Source organism: Anolis sagrei, chromosome 2 (genome assembly GCF_037176765.1).
Source record: "Anolis sagrei isolate rAnoSag1 chromosome 2, rAnoSag1.mat, whole genome shotgun sequence".
Taxonomy (NCBI): Eukaryota; Metazoa; Chordata; class Lepidosauria; order Squamata; family Dactyloidae; genus Anolis; species Anolis sagrei.
The window spans coordinates 45865755-45881299 of NC_090022.1; the positions used below are offsets into that span (position 1 = coordinate 45865755).

A 15545-nucleotide genomic window follows, 5' to 3' on the forward strand; every position below is an offset into this window, starting at 1 on the left:
GTAATAAAATTTGAAAAGTTTTCTACTCCTGGTTTGAAAATGTTATTCCTGTTTAATTGTGCAGTACTTATTTAAAAGTCGTTGTTATCCTCCAAAAACTTCATTTTTGTGGCTGCCACAAATTATGTCGAATTGGTTGAGACTTGATGGTATTCATTGACAAACTATAGCAAAATGTGCTGCATGATGTCCTGCAAAAACAAAGTTTTTGCCATTTAATAAACTTTTTTCTTGTTTTTAAGATAGAATCAATAGGAAATGGCATTTATAACACAGGAACAAAAATCGTGTTGCATAGTGTAATCAGTGAAATATCACATTTTTCATTTTGTATTCTATTCTTATATTTCCCTTTCTGGTGCAAATAAGAAAGTATGTTCAGAACTGTTTTGTTTTTTTTAAAGTAGACTGCCTTTTTAATTAAAACACATATTTGTATTATATGTTCAAACTATACTTTGTAAGCTATATTGAGTCCCGTACTGGGAGAAAACAAATAAACAGAAATAAAGTTACAAACCCGTTATCCTTTAACTCATTCGATTCTCATCTCCCCCATGTTGGAAAGTATGGTACTTTTTATAAAATGTGTGAGCTCCTCTTAGCAGTATGCTATACTCACTGGCCATTTCACCAGCTTTTGACATATAGCATTATTATTTTACATTACTTCTGTATAGGTTAGCCAATAGTTCAGAAAGTTAGTTCCATATAGTCCTACTTCAAATATCTGTCTTTTGCCAATACACAATGCCACTGAAAAAAATATATATATCTATATCAGATTGTCATGGCCATAGGAGTTCAAATAACACTTCAATTAAAAGTGAAAGAGTCAAACAATATAAAAAAAACATCACAATAAAAATATAAAAAAACAAATGTGACAAAAATATGTCCATTACATAAATTATAAACCAAATACATAACCATTCAAATGAAGGCTTATGTCTAGGCATTGATTCTACACTGTAGGAACTAAACAATTCCTGTTACAAAGACCTTGATATTTTTCCTGTTAAGAGATCATATCAATACATCCTCATAATTGAGTGAAACAAATTATTCTCATTACATCTGCAGGTATGATTGTTGATGCTGAGTTGTAAATTGCCTTCGTTCCGACCCTGACATTTGTAATAAAGGAAGGATTTGTTGCAAGAGAATACAATTCCATCCTGCAGAGAGTGGGCAGAGAGTAGGATGCTTCTCATAAAATGTCATTTACAACTTCATAGCAATAGTGCTCTAATCAATTCATGAAACTAGTTATTTGCATCTGGCATAAGTGCATAATGTTTCCATATTTTCCATTACAGAAAAAAAGATCCTGAAAAAAATCCTATCCAAACTTCCTCCTTCAAATCCTCTTCCGATTTATGTCTCTTATTGGATTCATTATTGGCACTTGGATCTTTCTCTGTAGCTGCTCCCATCAGACTGGTAAATAAAGTGGTGACATGCTTTGAATGTTGAACTAGGACTATGCAAAACCAGGGTTCAAATCCCAGTTTAACAACAGAAACACCATGGGTGATTTTAGACAAGTCACACTCCCTCAACCTCAGAGGAAGGCATTGGCCAACACCCCGCTTTGATAAGAAAACCCACCATGAAGGAATAGAACAACAAGAATTATACATGTGTAAATGAAACAGAAATAATATCTACAGTACAGGGATATAGTAGACTTACAACATTTTCATTACTTTGACATCATCATATAATACCCTGGGATTTACAGTCTGCTGAGATACTTGCAAACTCCTTGCTAAAGAGCTCCAGTGCAGTAGGTCTAGAGAATGAAGTTGAGCTCTCTACGTGGGGCTGCCTTTGAAGATAGCCCAGAAACTGCAACTTCTGCAAAGATTGGCAGCAAGGCTTCCAACTGGAGCTAATTATAGAGAGTGTACAACACCTCTATTAAAGCAGCGCCACTGGCTGCCAATCAGTTTCAGGTCCCAATTCAAAGTGCAAGTTATCACCTACAAAGCCCTAAACAGTTCTGGCCCTGCCTATCTTCGTGACTGCATCTCCCCCTATGAACTGGCACAGTCTCTGAGATCCACTGGGGAGGCCCTTCTCTAGCTCCCACCACCACCCCAAGCATGATTGGTGGGAACAAGGGAAAGGGTCTTTTCGGTGGTGGACCCCCGATTTTGGAACTCCCTCCCCAGGGGGATTACGCAAGCATTCACACTGTCCACTTTTCCCAGGGAGCTGAAAATTTGGATGTTTCAGAAAGCATTTGAGAATGATTAGCCCCATTTATAAATGCTCAGTCGCTAGTTTGCCAGATAGGACTCTGCTCTCTTTCCCGCACCCAATTCCATGGCCCTATAGTTTTCTGTTTGCACTTTCCCATGCCCAGCCCTTTTGATAGCTAGGTCATGCTCATTTTAGTAGCCCTGGTTCCTGGATCCAGATTTGAGTACTGATTGGATGGAGTTTCAATGCTAATTGTTTTATACTTTTATGTCTATTTATTTTTAAACGGGCAAATGCTCCATTATTAACACATTTTAATTGTGTTTTTGTTTGGTGAATTGGTTGTTTATTGTCTTATGGACATTTGTTCCCATGTAAGCCACCCTAAGTTCCTTTGGGGAGATGGTGGCGGGATATAAAAATAAAGTTGTTGTTATCATTACCATTATTATTAAAACTCCTCTAAGTAAATCCTGTCACAAAAATCACCTGATGGGACTTCCATAACAATATGACAATAGGTTGCAATGAACTTTAAAGTATATAACTACAACAAAAAAGGGGAAGGAGGGATCAGAGGTAAAGATCTGTGACTCAGTTCAAACATTCCAGCTAGACAGAACTCTGCCTCTTAATCCTCGCAGTCACTGTGCTTTGGGAAGAAGGAACAGTTTATCCACTGGTACCAACTGAGAAGAGGAAAAAAACCAAGCCTTAATTATTTCCTCACCCTATTTTTTAAAAAACACTTCAACTCTATACAATTCCATGTGGTTTCTTAGCTAAAGTCTTCTTCTTTACGTGATGCACCAAGGTTTTCATAGAGATCACCTAGAAATCTGTTATGAGAGAAAGGATAAATCTCTCTTGCCATAAAGCACCTGCACCTATCTGTTTGATTATGTGTAGGCTTCAACCCCTGAGAAGGATGCTATAATTGTAAGATATAGGTCTTTCTTTCAAAAAAAAAAAAAAACAAAACAAAAAAAACGAACACACTCCAAACACAAAGGCACATATCATGGAAACCTTGCATTTACATGTCTAGGGAGCTAAGAAAGTGCTTTGATACCTGCAAATTTCCTCTAATTCTGAAAAAAGCTTTTAAAAGTGATACCCACTGCTAATTATACGTCTTGCTAACTTACAGGTGCTGTTCCTGTGTAGCCATCCTCCCTCGTGTTGCTTGTAGGGAAATCTCCTTGCCAGATGTTGGCATAATGCTGGCCATTCGGATGAAGCTTGTTCCCCCAGGGGAAGAGTCTGTTGAAAGAAGCACGAGCAAATGTTATTCAGGGCAACAGTGAGATGCTTTTGAAGAAATGCAAAGTGAAGAAGTGCAAGGGACTACCATTGTCAAACCTTTCTTTTTATCATTTACTGAGCAGGAAGTACTCATTCTTGAATATAAACAGATTTCTTTTAATTAAAAAGGATATTAAAATATATATTCACTTTGTACTTGTATAGTAGCTGTATAAAGGCTGATGTATATATTAGAAAGCATGATTCTGTATGAAAATTTGACTTTAAAAAAGAAGAAAATCTGGGAACCTTGGGAAATCTCCTTATATAGTATAAAGGAATATGGATGAGGATTGGCCTCAGCAAACAGCCTCCTCTAAGCCTTCCCTGCATCCATCATTTATTGAACTGATAAATAATAATCATACACTATTTCAAGCAAATTCAAAAGCACAACCATGTATTATTTATCTTGAAGAGTTTATTTTCCCAATAATTGGAAAAACCAGTTTTCACCACAGGGCAATTTTCTTTATGCTCCTGAATTGATTTGCAGTACTCTTCCTTAAAACGTATATAATTTCAACAATCGGAGGGCCATTCAGATCTATTTCTAAGCCAATTTAAAGGCCTTATGTAAAAGGAAAATGGCTTTCTTCCCCTTGATCTTAGTTACATCCAGAATGGATTACTGAAAAGTGGTCTACGTGGAGTTGCCTTTGAAGATGGCTCAGAAACTGAAACTGGTTCAAAGGTTGGTGGGCAGATTACTAGCTGGGGCTAACTAGAGGGAGCATATCATGCCCCTATTAAAGCAGCTCCACTGGCTGCCAACAAGTTTCTGAGCCCAATTCAAAGTTCACGTTATCAGCTATAAAGCCTTATACGCTTCGGGTCCAACCTATCTTCAAGACCACAGCTTCTCCTATGAAGTAGCATGGGCTCTGACATCTGTCGGGGAGGCCCTCCTCTCAATCCCACCTCTGTCCCAAGTACAGTTGGTGGGGAAGAGAGAGGGGGCCTTCTTGGTGGTGACTCCCTGGCTCAGGAATGTCCTCCCTGGAGTTATTAGGTTAGTCCCTACTCTCCAAGCTTTTCGGTCTAGTCTAAAAACTTGGCTTGAGTAGATTTTAATGGTTAGATGTGATGACTTAGTGACTGCTCCACTCCGGCACTTGGATTGTTAATTTTAAGACTACCAGTTTGATTAGCAAGCATTTTATGATTTAAAAAAATACATATTATATGTCATTTTACGTACGTTTGCTGTTGAAAATTTATGCTGTTATAGTCTGTATGTTTATGTATTGTCTATTTTATGTTCAGCTTCTGTGAGCCACCCCGAGTCCCTTTGGAGAGATGGTGGTGGGTTATAAATAAAGTTTATTATTATTTATTATTGATCTGCTTCAATTTGCAAAAGAAAAATTAGAAACTATACCTATTCTCGAGGCCACCTCGGCAGCTGTACTCCCATTCAGCTTCTGTTGGCAGCCGTTTTCCTGCCCAAGTGCAAAATGCAACGGCATCATTCCAAGAAACGTGAAGGACAGGATGATCCATTCTGAAAGACAAGGCAAAAACAAAACCCAACCAGTGTAAACAAGGACATCAGGAGTATCAGTAAGGCTTGACTCAGATCCTCTGAAGTGAAACAGTCATCATGTTTTGCCAGGCCATGAAATTGCTTCACACGATGTATGTGTGAACAGATAAAACGAAAATGGGCTACTTGATACTAGAACTCCAAATACCCAGTCTAGTGAGTAAAAGATTAAAACCAAAGTACAAACATCACAAGATTAAAAGAGGAAGAGGACTATTTGCTAAAGAAAGTGTAGTTCATTGGTCTGAGAGATAGCAAGGGAGTAAAGAAAACTTATCCATACCTTTATCTATACCTAAGGAAAATGGGACTAATCAACTAATAAAGAGCACAGGTACCAATGTTACTCAGACCTCTTAAAAACACTTTGTTTTTAAAATGAACAGTGGAGAACAACAGAGGGAAGGTTAGCTTAAGGACATTTCTTAGACCAGAAAGACATGATTCACAAGAATAGCAAATTAATACATTTATCCTGTGAGAACTGTTCCTGTGGCACTATTAAAAGGGTAAAGATTGAAAAGCATTATTCTAGAACCTGTGTTAAAGGATCTTCAAAAGTATATAAAGTCTCGCAGTCGATACAACATATGACACTTTAATGTTGTTCATTTTTCTATCCATCCTTCTACTGAGCTAAAGAGGGCATATATGGATGCATTTTACATCACTGTATCCTTATATTAATCCTGAGGTAAAATTGACTTGCAGTGAACCACATGGCAGGGATATGAAACCAAGCTTTCCTAGCCATTATCTAGCTTTTTGATCAGCCCTACAACACCAAACCAGCTTAGTGTTCTTTGGCTTCTAGCAAACCTTTATCAATTTTCTGCCTACTATCATTATAAATCTAGGACACATTGCAGTGGTCAAACAAATGGTCATATTTCCAGACAGAATAAGGGAGCATTAGAGCAGTGGTTCTCAACCTTTCTAATGCCGCAACCCCTTAATACAGTTCCTCATGCTGTGGTGACCCTCAACCATAACATTATTTTCGTTGCTAGTTCATAACTGTAATTTTGCTACTGTTATGAATTGCAATGTAAATATCTGATATGCAAGATGTATTTTCATTCACTAGGCCAAATTTTGCACAAATACCCAATACGCCCAAAAAATGCTGGTGGGGACCGGGGGGGGGGGGGGGTGATTCTGTTAACAAACAATCAAAGAGTATTCAGAACTCTGTCAAGGATGGAACTGAACCAAATCTGGCAAACACAACTCCCATGACCAACAGGAAATATTGGAAGGGTTTGGTGGGCATTGACCTTGAGTTTGGGAGTTGTAGTTCACTTACATCCAGAGAGCACTGTGTACTCAAACAATGATGGATCTGGACCAAACTTGGCACAAATACTCAATATGCCCAAATGTGAACACTGGTGGAATTTGGGGAAAATAGAGCTTGACATTTGGGAGTTGTAGTTGCTAGGATTTATAGTTCACCTAAAATCAACTAGCATTCTGAACCCCACCAACAAGAGAATTGGGCCAAACTTCCCACACAAACCCCCATGATGGTCTTTGGCAACCCTTCTGACACCCCCTTACGACCACCCCCTATGGGCCCTGACCCCCAGGTTGAGAAACACTGCATTCGAGATTTCTGGCAAAATATTGCAAATGCTCTTCTTAAAACTGCAAAAAACAAGATTCCAGAAAATGTTAGCATGGCAATTAAAGTGTAATCATAGTGGTATAATTGTGAAGTATGAACGAGAATCACAAAAGGAGCGATTCCTCTATGCCTCCTATATGGTTGAGGGCTGCGTACAGATTCAGGACATTACCAAAGATGGAGAGGGAAGGATGTCCAGAAAAAAGAGAAGAAAGTCACTAGAGTAATGTCAGATTTAATCCAAATTTAGCAATGAATTTCATTAATTTTTATTTGGGTTCTTTTTAGGTTTTATCAAGCCCACAAGGAAAGTATTATTGAACAGCTTTCTATAATAAGAAACTATATTACACTGCTTTCTTATTATAGAACAGTGTTCTGGAAAACTTTGGTTATTAACATGCCTATAACCTGTCCTAGGTCAGGATTATTGACGTTTATAACACATTAAGGCTAAAAGGAGAACATTTCTGGAACTGTTATTTAGCACTGATTTTGACCTCTTTTTTGTTTTTTAATCATCTCATGCCTCTATTTTTGGTGTCAATTCATTCTCTTTCAACCCCTCTGGAGACCAAGTGACGGACGTGTTCTGAGGATCAAGCACCAGATGATATTAGAGCAATGTGGTTCTTGTCTTAATGGATTTGAGGGATACGTTAGCTTTTGCCAGCCCTAAGGGGAAGAATCTGATTAATATACTTAATGACAGACTCAAGGCCACTTCACTGGTTATAGCTTTCTGCAAAAATATTCATAGAGATAAAACAAAAAGTGCACACTATAATATTAAAAGTTCTGCAAAGTTTGATGAGTAGACAGTGAGGACCATCTAGTGAAGAGAGTGAGAAGGATCAGAACAAATGTATCCATGCATGTTTGAGGCCATTCATGTCACCTTTTTCTGTTTCCTCTCCCTTCTTCTCCCCTGAAAAATCCGCTTCTTATACTATGACGATGTAAATGAGATCAAATTTGTACCCAAATCCAAGAGAACAAAGGCAATGCAACTGCAAAGTCCACTAGCAAAGAGTAGGTATGAGGCAGCAAACTTTTAACATTATAATTGCAAAGTGATAACAACAACAACATAAAATACTTTCTATAATAAGGGAAAACATATTATAAAAGTTAAAAGACAATTAAGCCACACCTCACAATGAGATATTTTCTAGATCCCTGAAATTCTAAAAAAAGAAAACAGAGATGTATCATCATTGCTCTTAATCTTTTTTACATGTTAATTCCTTTTAAAGTTTTGGTTTCACCTGAAACTGTGTGTATTTTAAGGTGTCAACAGTTTTAAGAATAATTAAAATGCTTCTTGCTACAGAGAGAGCTTCCCAACGGTTGTTTCTTTCAAACACAATACTGTAGATTTAAGAAAAGGAATAAGAAAACCTAAATGTCCTCTAGATTTCTCATATATGTTTCCCTTTTGTGTAGAATACTTGAAAAGGTAATCCCAGATAAAAATTTACATAGCACTTCAGTCTAAAAAGAACATGAACAGGTTTTTTTTCGTATCAAGAGCGACTTGAGAATGAGTTCTAGTATCTTCATAGCAGCCACTGTAGCCTTAATTCTCAGTGACCAGTACCACAGAAGCATCAATGGGAATACTTCATGTGACCCAAAACTCTGGCCCAGAGAGTTTCACAGTCCTTTGGATCAGATTTTTAGTTTAGGAGGATCACAGAGTAAAGAAGGAACTGCTCCCATCTTGTTCCACCCAAACAATGGAACAACTCTACTGGATCCTGGTCCACATGAAAGTACACATATGTTCAAAGTGCTACGCAACATGGTTTCAGGCAATTTGAAGGATCAAATCTTTTGGGGAGGCCCTTGTTTTGGTCCTATCACCATCCCAGGTTCATTTGAGAGGAAGGCAGGGGAGGGCCCCCAGGTTTTGGTATTCCCTCCCTTTGTTATGCTTCCATCAACAATGAAGTCACTGCAAAGGTTTTTAATGGGATGCTGTTCTGATGATTTTTCATAATCTATCCTTTAATGGATTTGTTTTAAGGGTTTTAATTCTGCGTACTGCTTAATTGTACTATTTGAACAACAGTTTATATGTCTCACTTATAAGATTTTTAGGCTACCTTAAGTCCCACACTGGGGAAATCCAGGATGTCAATGAATTAAAGAATTAATAGATTGATTACAACATTAATTCGCCTTTGTTCATGAAGCATGGAACTATGAACCATTTCTTACAATTCTACAAAAAAGTATCCCTTTTAGGCTATATCCCAATTCTCCCATGTCCAAAAGAACTACAACCTGCTTAAATTACACACAGTGTAGGTATACTGAAACAAGAAGTTGGAGGGAAAATGCAAGGAAGCAAAAAGCAAAGCAGCAGAAAACCAATGCTCCAGAGCCCTCATTACTTACAAGGAGAGTTCATAAAAGCAATGACTTCAAGGGCATTTTTTCTTCTTCCTTTTTTTTTTTTTAATCTGGGCATAGAGGGCCAAGAACAAAGTTATTGAAACCTACACAGATACAATGAACAGGTTTCAAAAATCTCACTCTTCTCTTTGTAACATTCTGTAAGTGATTTTTTTCTTTGAAATGAAAGGAAGCATCTGAAATAATGTAATGAACCTTGCCACCATTCTACATGTGTCTGCCCCACACATTTAATCTTGCAATCAAATATTTAAAACTTAATATAAAGCATCTAGTCATAGAAGCATAGAATCATAGAGTTGGAAGAGACCTCATGGGCCATTCAGTCCAATCCCCTGCCAAGAAGCAGGATAATGGCATAGTCAAAACCATAAATGCTGTGAATGGGATCAATCTTGACTTTTCATAAAACTTTTAGCAGAATGATATATCACTAAACAAAACAGGCTACTGCTTTGTTTGTCATTTATTTGTAAAGTGCCATGCACTGTGATGGCACTATATAAATAAATAAATAATGGTTGTTGAGTTTGGAGAATGTATTGATCCAACCATTTTTAACATGGACCATGGAGCCAATATAGTAGTTTGAGTATTGTATTACACTCTGCAGAACAGGATTCAATTCCCACTTGGTCATGAAAACATATTGGTGGAGCAAGTCGTATACTTTTAGTCTCAGAAAACTTTGTGATAGGTTCGTCTTAGGTAATCCTACATTAGAAATTATTTGAAAGGACATCACCACCACCACAACAACAACCCTTATGTTCAATGTATTGTCGAAGGCTTTCATGGCTGGAATCACTAGGTTCTTGTGGGTTTTTTCGGGCTATAGAGCCATGTTCTAGAGGCATTTCTCCTTGCCTTAGATGCAGGCGAAACGTCAGGAGAAATGCCTCTAGAACATGGCTCTATAGCCCGAAAAAAACCCACAAGAACCTAACCCTTATGTTTTCTAATAAAATCAATCTATGGGACAAAAACCTAAGTACTTTTCTTCTGACCTTGCAAATATAGATTTCTTTTGAGACATTTTATAACTCTGAAATGCAAACACTAGAATTTGTATTGGACTATTAAAATGTCCCCCAAAGTATCTCATTCATTCAGGAACATACCACTGAAACTCAATCACTTACCTGTCTACGATATTAGAATCTGGACCCTCTGGGTGCTTCCAGTCAGCTCCTTTGACTGGCAGCCACCATGGAGCAGCTGCAACCTTAAAAACAAACAAAAACAACACCTAGCTTAGAAAAGTGTCGACACGATTCAAAATAGTCTATCATAGTAAGACAGACTCCATGGTGCCAAAACGTGGCCACACCTCTATGAATTTTGGGTGGGTATTTCTAATCAACAATTTCAGGGCTCCTTGAAGAATCCTTGGCAGTCTCAAAAATAATCATGGGACCATCTTTGTCCCATATGTTGCATTTCTGCTTTCCCCTCTTAGAAGTAGATACCACTTAGCAAGTGTCAGTGTTCTGTATCAAATTATTACATTTGAGTTTGCCAAATTAGATAACACCAAGAGGCCTATTGCCTCAAATATTGGGACTCTCTTTGTTGGGGGTGTCTGTATGTATAAACTCAGTCCTCACACTACATGGCATTGTGCTAGATGAGGGATACAACAAACGTCTTTGAGAAAACAAATCTACCCAAGGTCTATATCCACTATTGAGGTAGAGATACTTATTCTAATGTCCTACATCATGATAGATTACAAGTGATCAGGAATCCCAATGGGACTATAGCACATTTGGTCAACAAAGCCTGGAACTTTATTAAATGTGCTGATATGGTGACAGGGTAACAATTAGGCTTAATGATGGTTTCTAGGCAAAATACAAAGTATTGGTTTTGACCTTTAAAGCTCTACATGGTTTGGGTCCAGGCTACTTACAGGATCACCTTCTCCTGTACAATCTGCCCTGAACACTGAGGTCCTCTGGGGGGCATCTACTCCAGCCCACCAGAACCAGCCTGGCGACTGTCACCCAGAGGACCTTTTCATTGGCTGTCCCAAGACTGTGGAACGACTTGCCAGAAGATATCTGGCAGCTAGATCAGCTGTCAAAATTCAAAACACATCTGAAGACATATCTCTTCTACCCAGGCAGTTTTAATCACAAATTGTAAACTCGTGTCTTATGTTCACTACATTTGAAACTTGTTTGTAATATATGTATTTAATGTGTGTGTTTTATATAATGATTATGTGTTTTAGCTATGTTGTAACCCTCCTCAAGTCAGAAGGGGGTATGAAATAAAATTGATATTATTATTATTATTATTATTATTATTATTATTATTGAGTATATAAAGTAAAAAGGTAAATGCAAAAGTTTGCATATATTCTTAGATAATCTGATAAATAAATAGATGGTAGAGAATGTAACTGTCTTATATATTTGTTACATGGATGCCAAAAAAATATAAAGCAGAGACTATTCCTGGAAAATATTGTGTACACACAGTTATCCTGAAAGCCACATTAATATTCATGGTGCAACTTGGATATGTCACAAGATGACACGACTCATTGGAAAAGGTTAAAAGGCTTGATAAAGGAGAAGGCAATTGGCAAATAGAAGGACCACATTATAGATAAGGTGTCTCAGTCAAGATTATTGGTCTTGACCTTGCTGTTAATGACAAGGACTCCCTGTGGTCTCTTAGTCATAGAAACATTATAAACTTAAGCTGGCTTCATGGAACATAATAGCAAAGTATGCTAAGAAGTCACTATTTTTGTTCAAATCTCTATTATTAGATTGGAATGTATGAATGTATTCCCATTCAGTTGTTTCCCTTTCCAGGCTTCCCTTGAAATTCCTTTGAGATCAGTGGCAAAGTGTCCCAGGGAACTGCATCTCCTTTTAATGAGGAACCTTTTTTTTTATTATTCATACAGATAACCCTCTGATGCCTTTTATATCTAAAAGGCATTTTCTGTTTTTGTTTTTTTGGAGCACCCCAAACCAGCTTTTTTGCTGCAAATTGTTTCTCTTGCACAACAAGAGGTGGAGAAGGGTAATTTTCATTCCAGGCAACCACCCTAAGAAATCAACGGGATCCACGTTATCCAGTCGTGTCTCAAATTAGACTATCTTTCAGAGTTATTCTGAGAATAAAAATGGGAAGGGGAATTGTGGATGCTTGAGCTCCTGAGAGGAAAGGTAAAACATAAGTGTAAGAAATAAAAGAAAGACTTCTCAGTGTAGCTTAGGGCCCTTCCACACAGTCCTATATCCCAGAATATCAAGGCAGAAAGTCCCACAATATCCGTTTTGAACTGGTTTATCTGAGTGCACACTCAGACAATGTGGAATTTTCTGGCTTGATATTCTGGGATATAGGACTGTGTGGAAGGGCTCATACCTTACACAAGAGAAGTACAATTTTAATATTTCCAGTTAAAGGAACAGATAGCAGGTTATGGTTCTGTTGGAGAGCTATTGTGAATTAACATAGGCCCACGTTTTTTATTCCACACAGCTGAATAAAATCCCACGTTTTCTGCTTTAAACGGGAGTATATGGCAGTGTGTACTCAGATAATCCAATTCAAAGGAAATATTTTCTGCCCTGATATTCTGAGTTATATGGCTGTGTGGAAGGGCCCATAGACTGACATAAGCAACCTTGTGTCGTCAGGATTTTTAAAAATTACATCTTCTGTCATCTTTGGCTATTGACTACTGTGACTGAAGTTGATAAAAGCTATAGTATCCAGAGCACATTAGATTCCTTTTCCACTAGTGTAGACCATACCTAACTAGACAGAAAAATGTCCTAACCATTATAAGACAGCTCCCTATGGTTCAGACCATTTCTACTTCTCACTTCATTTTTCTACAATACAGCTTTTATGAAAAGTCTCTGTCACTTGGACCCTTCTGAAAGCAATCCTAAAATGACTATATAGAATGTGTTCTCCCACCCAATTTCAGCCCACAGGATATTCATAACACCTGACTAGGAATGCCTTACTAATCCCCCCAATGTATTGTTATCATGCCAATGCCCCAGTTTATGGTTTTAAGTATTGCACTACTGCGTGATAAAAGCTGCAGTGTTTTGTCCCTAAACAGGATTAGAGTTTTAACCTCCTTACTACTTTCGCCTGGTGCCCTTACAAAGCACCAGCAAATAACACGATCAAGCTATAGAAGCAGTACTTTTTTCAAATGCCATTATTGATTCCCTTCTGTCCTCTCCTGCTGATAACACTTAATTGAGGTGAAGAACTAATAATGATTTGGGAAGAGGCATATACAAGTATCTAGTAAGTGATGATACACTGCCATCAGTCCTCATTTAGTTCAGATGGGCCATAAGGCTAAGTACGGTTGATTTTGCATAGCTATCATTTGTTAAACAACATTGCTTCAATTACGTTTCATCCTTCATGAAGAATAGTTAAAAATTTATTCTATTAAATGTGGTTTTTAAAAGGGTTCAAGATATGAACTTTTGCTTTTATACACTAAACTAGCTTCCCCACAGACATATTATACTTCACAAATTGACTACTAGTGCAAAGTTGAATTCAGAGGGAATTCTGTACGTTGCAATACTTCACTTTCATTTGCATAACCTACACTCAGACGCAACTGTGCCCCTGAGGCATATTTTATGTTTATTGCGAGAAACCAAGTTGATCACCTAGAAAACAAAACCCCAGGAGTGGGTTCTTCAATAGAAAACCCCCTGCTCCAGACCCTTTTACCTAACCAAAGTAGAAGAAGGCACATGGAATGAAGTCTCACTGAATGCTCAAGCCACCTTTCTGATGCCCTCTACATGTTTTGGCCTAGATCGGGAGTACTAAAAATCATCTGAGCATCTGGAAAACTTCCAGTACTCCTAATAATCCAGTCTCAAACATCAGGAGCGCATTAGGCTGGGTAAAACTGCCTCAATGGTTGAAGTCTGACTCAAAGAGATGATAGGGGAATCCAGCTAGGCACTCTAGTGACCTAAGCTTTGTTGTATTGCATCAGTTTTCCAATTCTGTTTGTTCAACTTCTTGTTGGTTCTAATCATACCTTAATACTCAAGACCTAGTAGAACTGTTATGCTGTCTTTGTACACTTCAGGAGGCTAAATTGAAGTGGCCAAAGAACAAGCATATTTGTCTCTGATGTTTTTTTTGTTGCTGTGTACTCAAGTTTGGCCATAAATCTGCAACAAAGAAAGCAAACACCAAGCTCTCATGTCCTAGAAAACCCAAGGGCTAAGCTGAATTGGTAAGGTCAGCCCAGGGCCTGATGATGGTTGTCTAGGTGCAATACACAACTCAGTGGTTTATCACATGTAGCGATAAATACACAGTCCCAGTTTAAGAATCATGGGTCTATTTTCTATTCTGAGTTCCTTTGTGGGCAACATGGACTGCCAAAGAAGCCCCCAAACAGGGGTAAAAACAGAGTGGCTCAAAATTCCATTTTTCCTCTTTTAAAAATGGATTTATTTTTAAAAACGCAATAAACAGTGCAAGGAACATTTTAGTCTATTAAATGGTCCACCACAACTCCTGGAAGTTTCCAGGGAAGGCAGAAATGGGTTGTCCAAAAATCTGAAGGTGGTAAAGACTACAAAGCAGCTAGCAGGGTATATGCAGCCTGAGGGTTATACTTTACTCACCTCAGCTCTAAATAAGTTTTTAAATGCCTACTGAGTCAGTCATTTATTGACATCCTCTAACAGTGTTATCAAGAAACCCATTTCAAAAATTAGTCAGTTGCCTTGCCAATTACAGCCTCCTCTACCAAAGAAAAGAAAAAAAATCAGAATGCTGTAAAGCTTCTAATTGTTATAAATCGAATTAGCCTTTGTGCTAATTAGGTAAAAGATATAAGAGCTTGAGATTATTTAATACCACAATCCTTCTCTCACAACTAAGAAGCTTTATTGGTTTCCTAATGCTTAGCATTCTCATGCTTTGGATCAAATGCAATGTGTTCAACTGCAGCACCAATGTCTTTAAAGGAAAATAGGCAAGAAAGGCAACAAGATGATGAATTCCACGAGAAAGCAGTGACTTCACTATGATGGACTATTTCTACAAGGACTCAATGGGTCATCCGATTTAATTTGTGCTCCTTACACAATGTATTTTTCATGTAAATCTTGACAAAAAGCAATGTCTGCATGGTTTTCTTGTTGATGATACACATTTTATGAAAAATGATGCTCCCAAACCCCCTCTACAGGAGTATGGGGCATTTTTATAATTTCTGGATCACCTGACGTCTATGCAAAGCCTTTAAACCAGTGGTTCCCAGCTTGTGGGTCCCCAGGGATTTTGGCCTACAATTCCCAGAAATCCCAGCCAGTTTACCAGCTGTTCTGGGAGTTGAAAACCAAAATATCTAGGGCTCCACAGGTTGAGAACCACTGCTTTAAACAAAATAAGAAGCAACTC

General features: G+C 37.9%; 1 protein-coding gene across 1 annotated transcript in view; it reads right to left on the reverse strand.

Annotated features, from left to right (window-relative positions):
- The window catches only part of SUMF1 (sulfatase modifying factor 1), an 85650-nt gene that overhangs the window by 33846 nt on the left and 36259 nt on the right, over positions 1 to 15545 (reverse strand). The window contains exons 4-6 of the mRNA XM_060766307.2: positions 10250 to 10332; positions 4895 to 5017; positions 3357 to 3471 (exon numbers count right to left, since the gene is read on the reverse strand). Of these exons, the coding sequence (XP_060622290.2) occupies positions 3357 to 3471; positions 4895 to 5017; positions 10250 to 10332 (321 nt within the window). The remainder of the gene's footprint in view (positions 1 to 3356; positions 3472 to 4894; positions 5018 to 10249; positions 10333 to 15545) is intronic.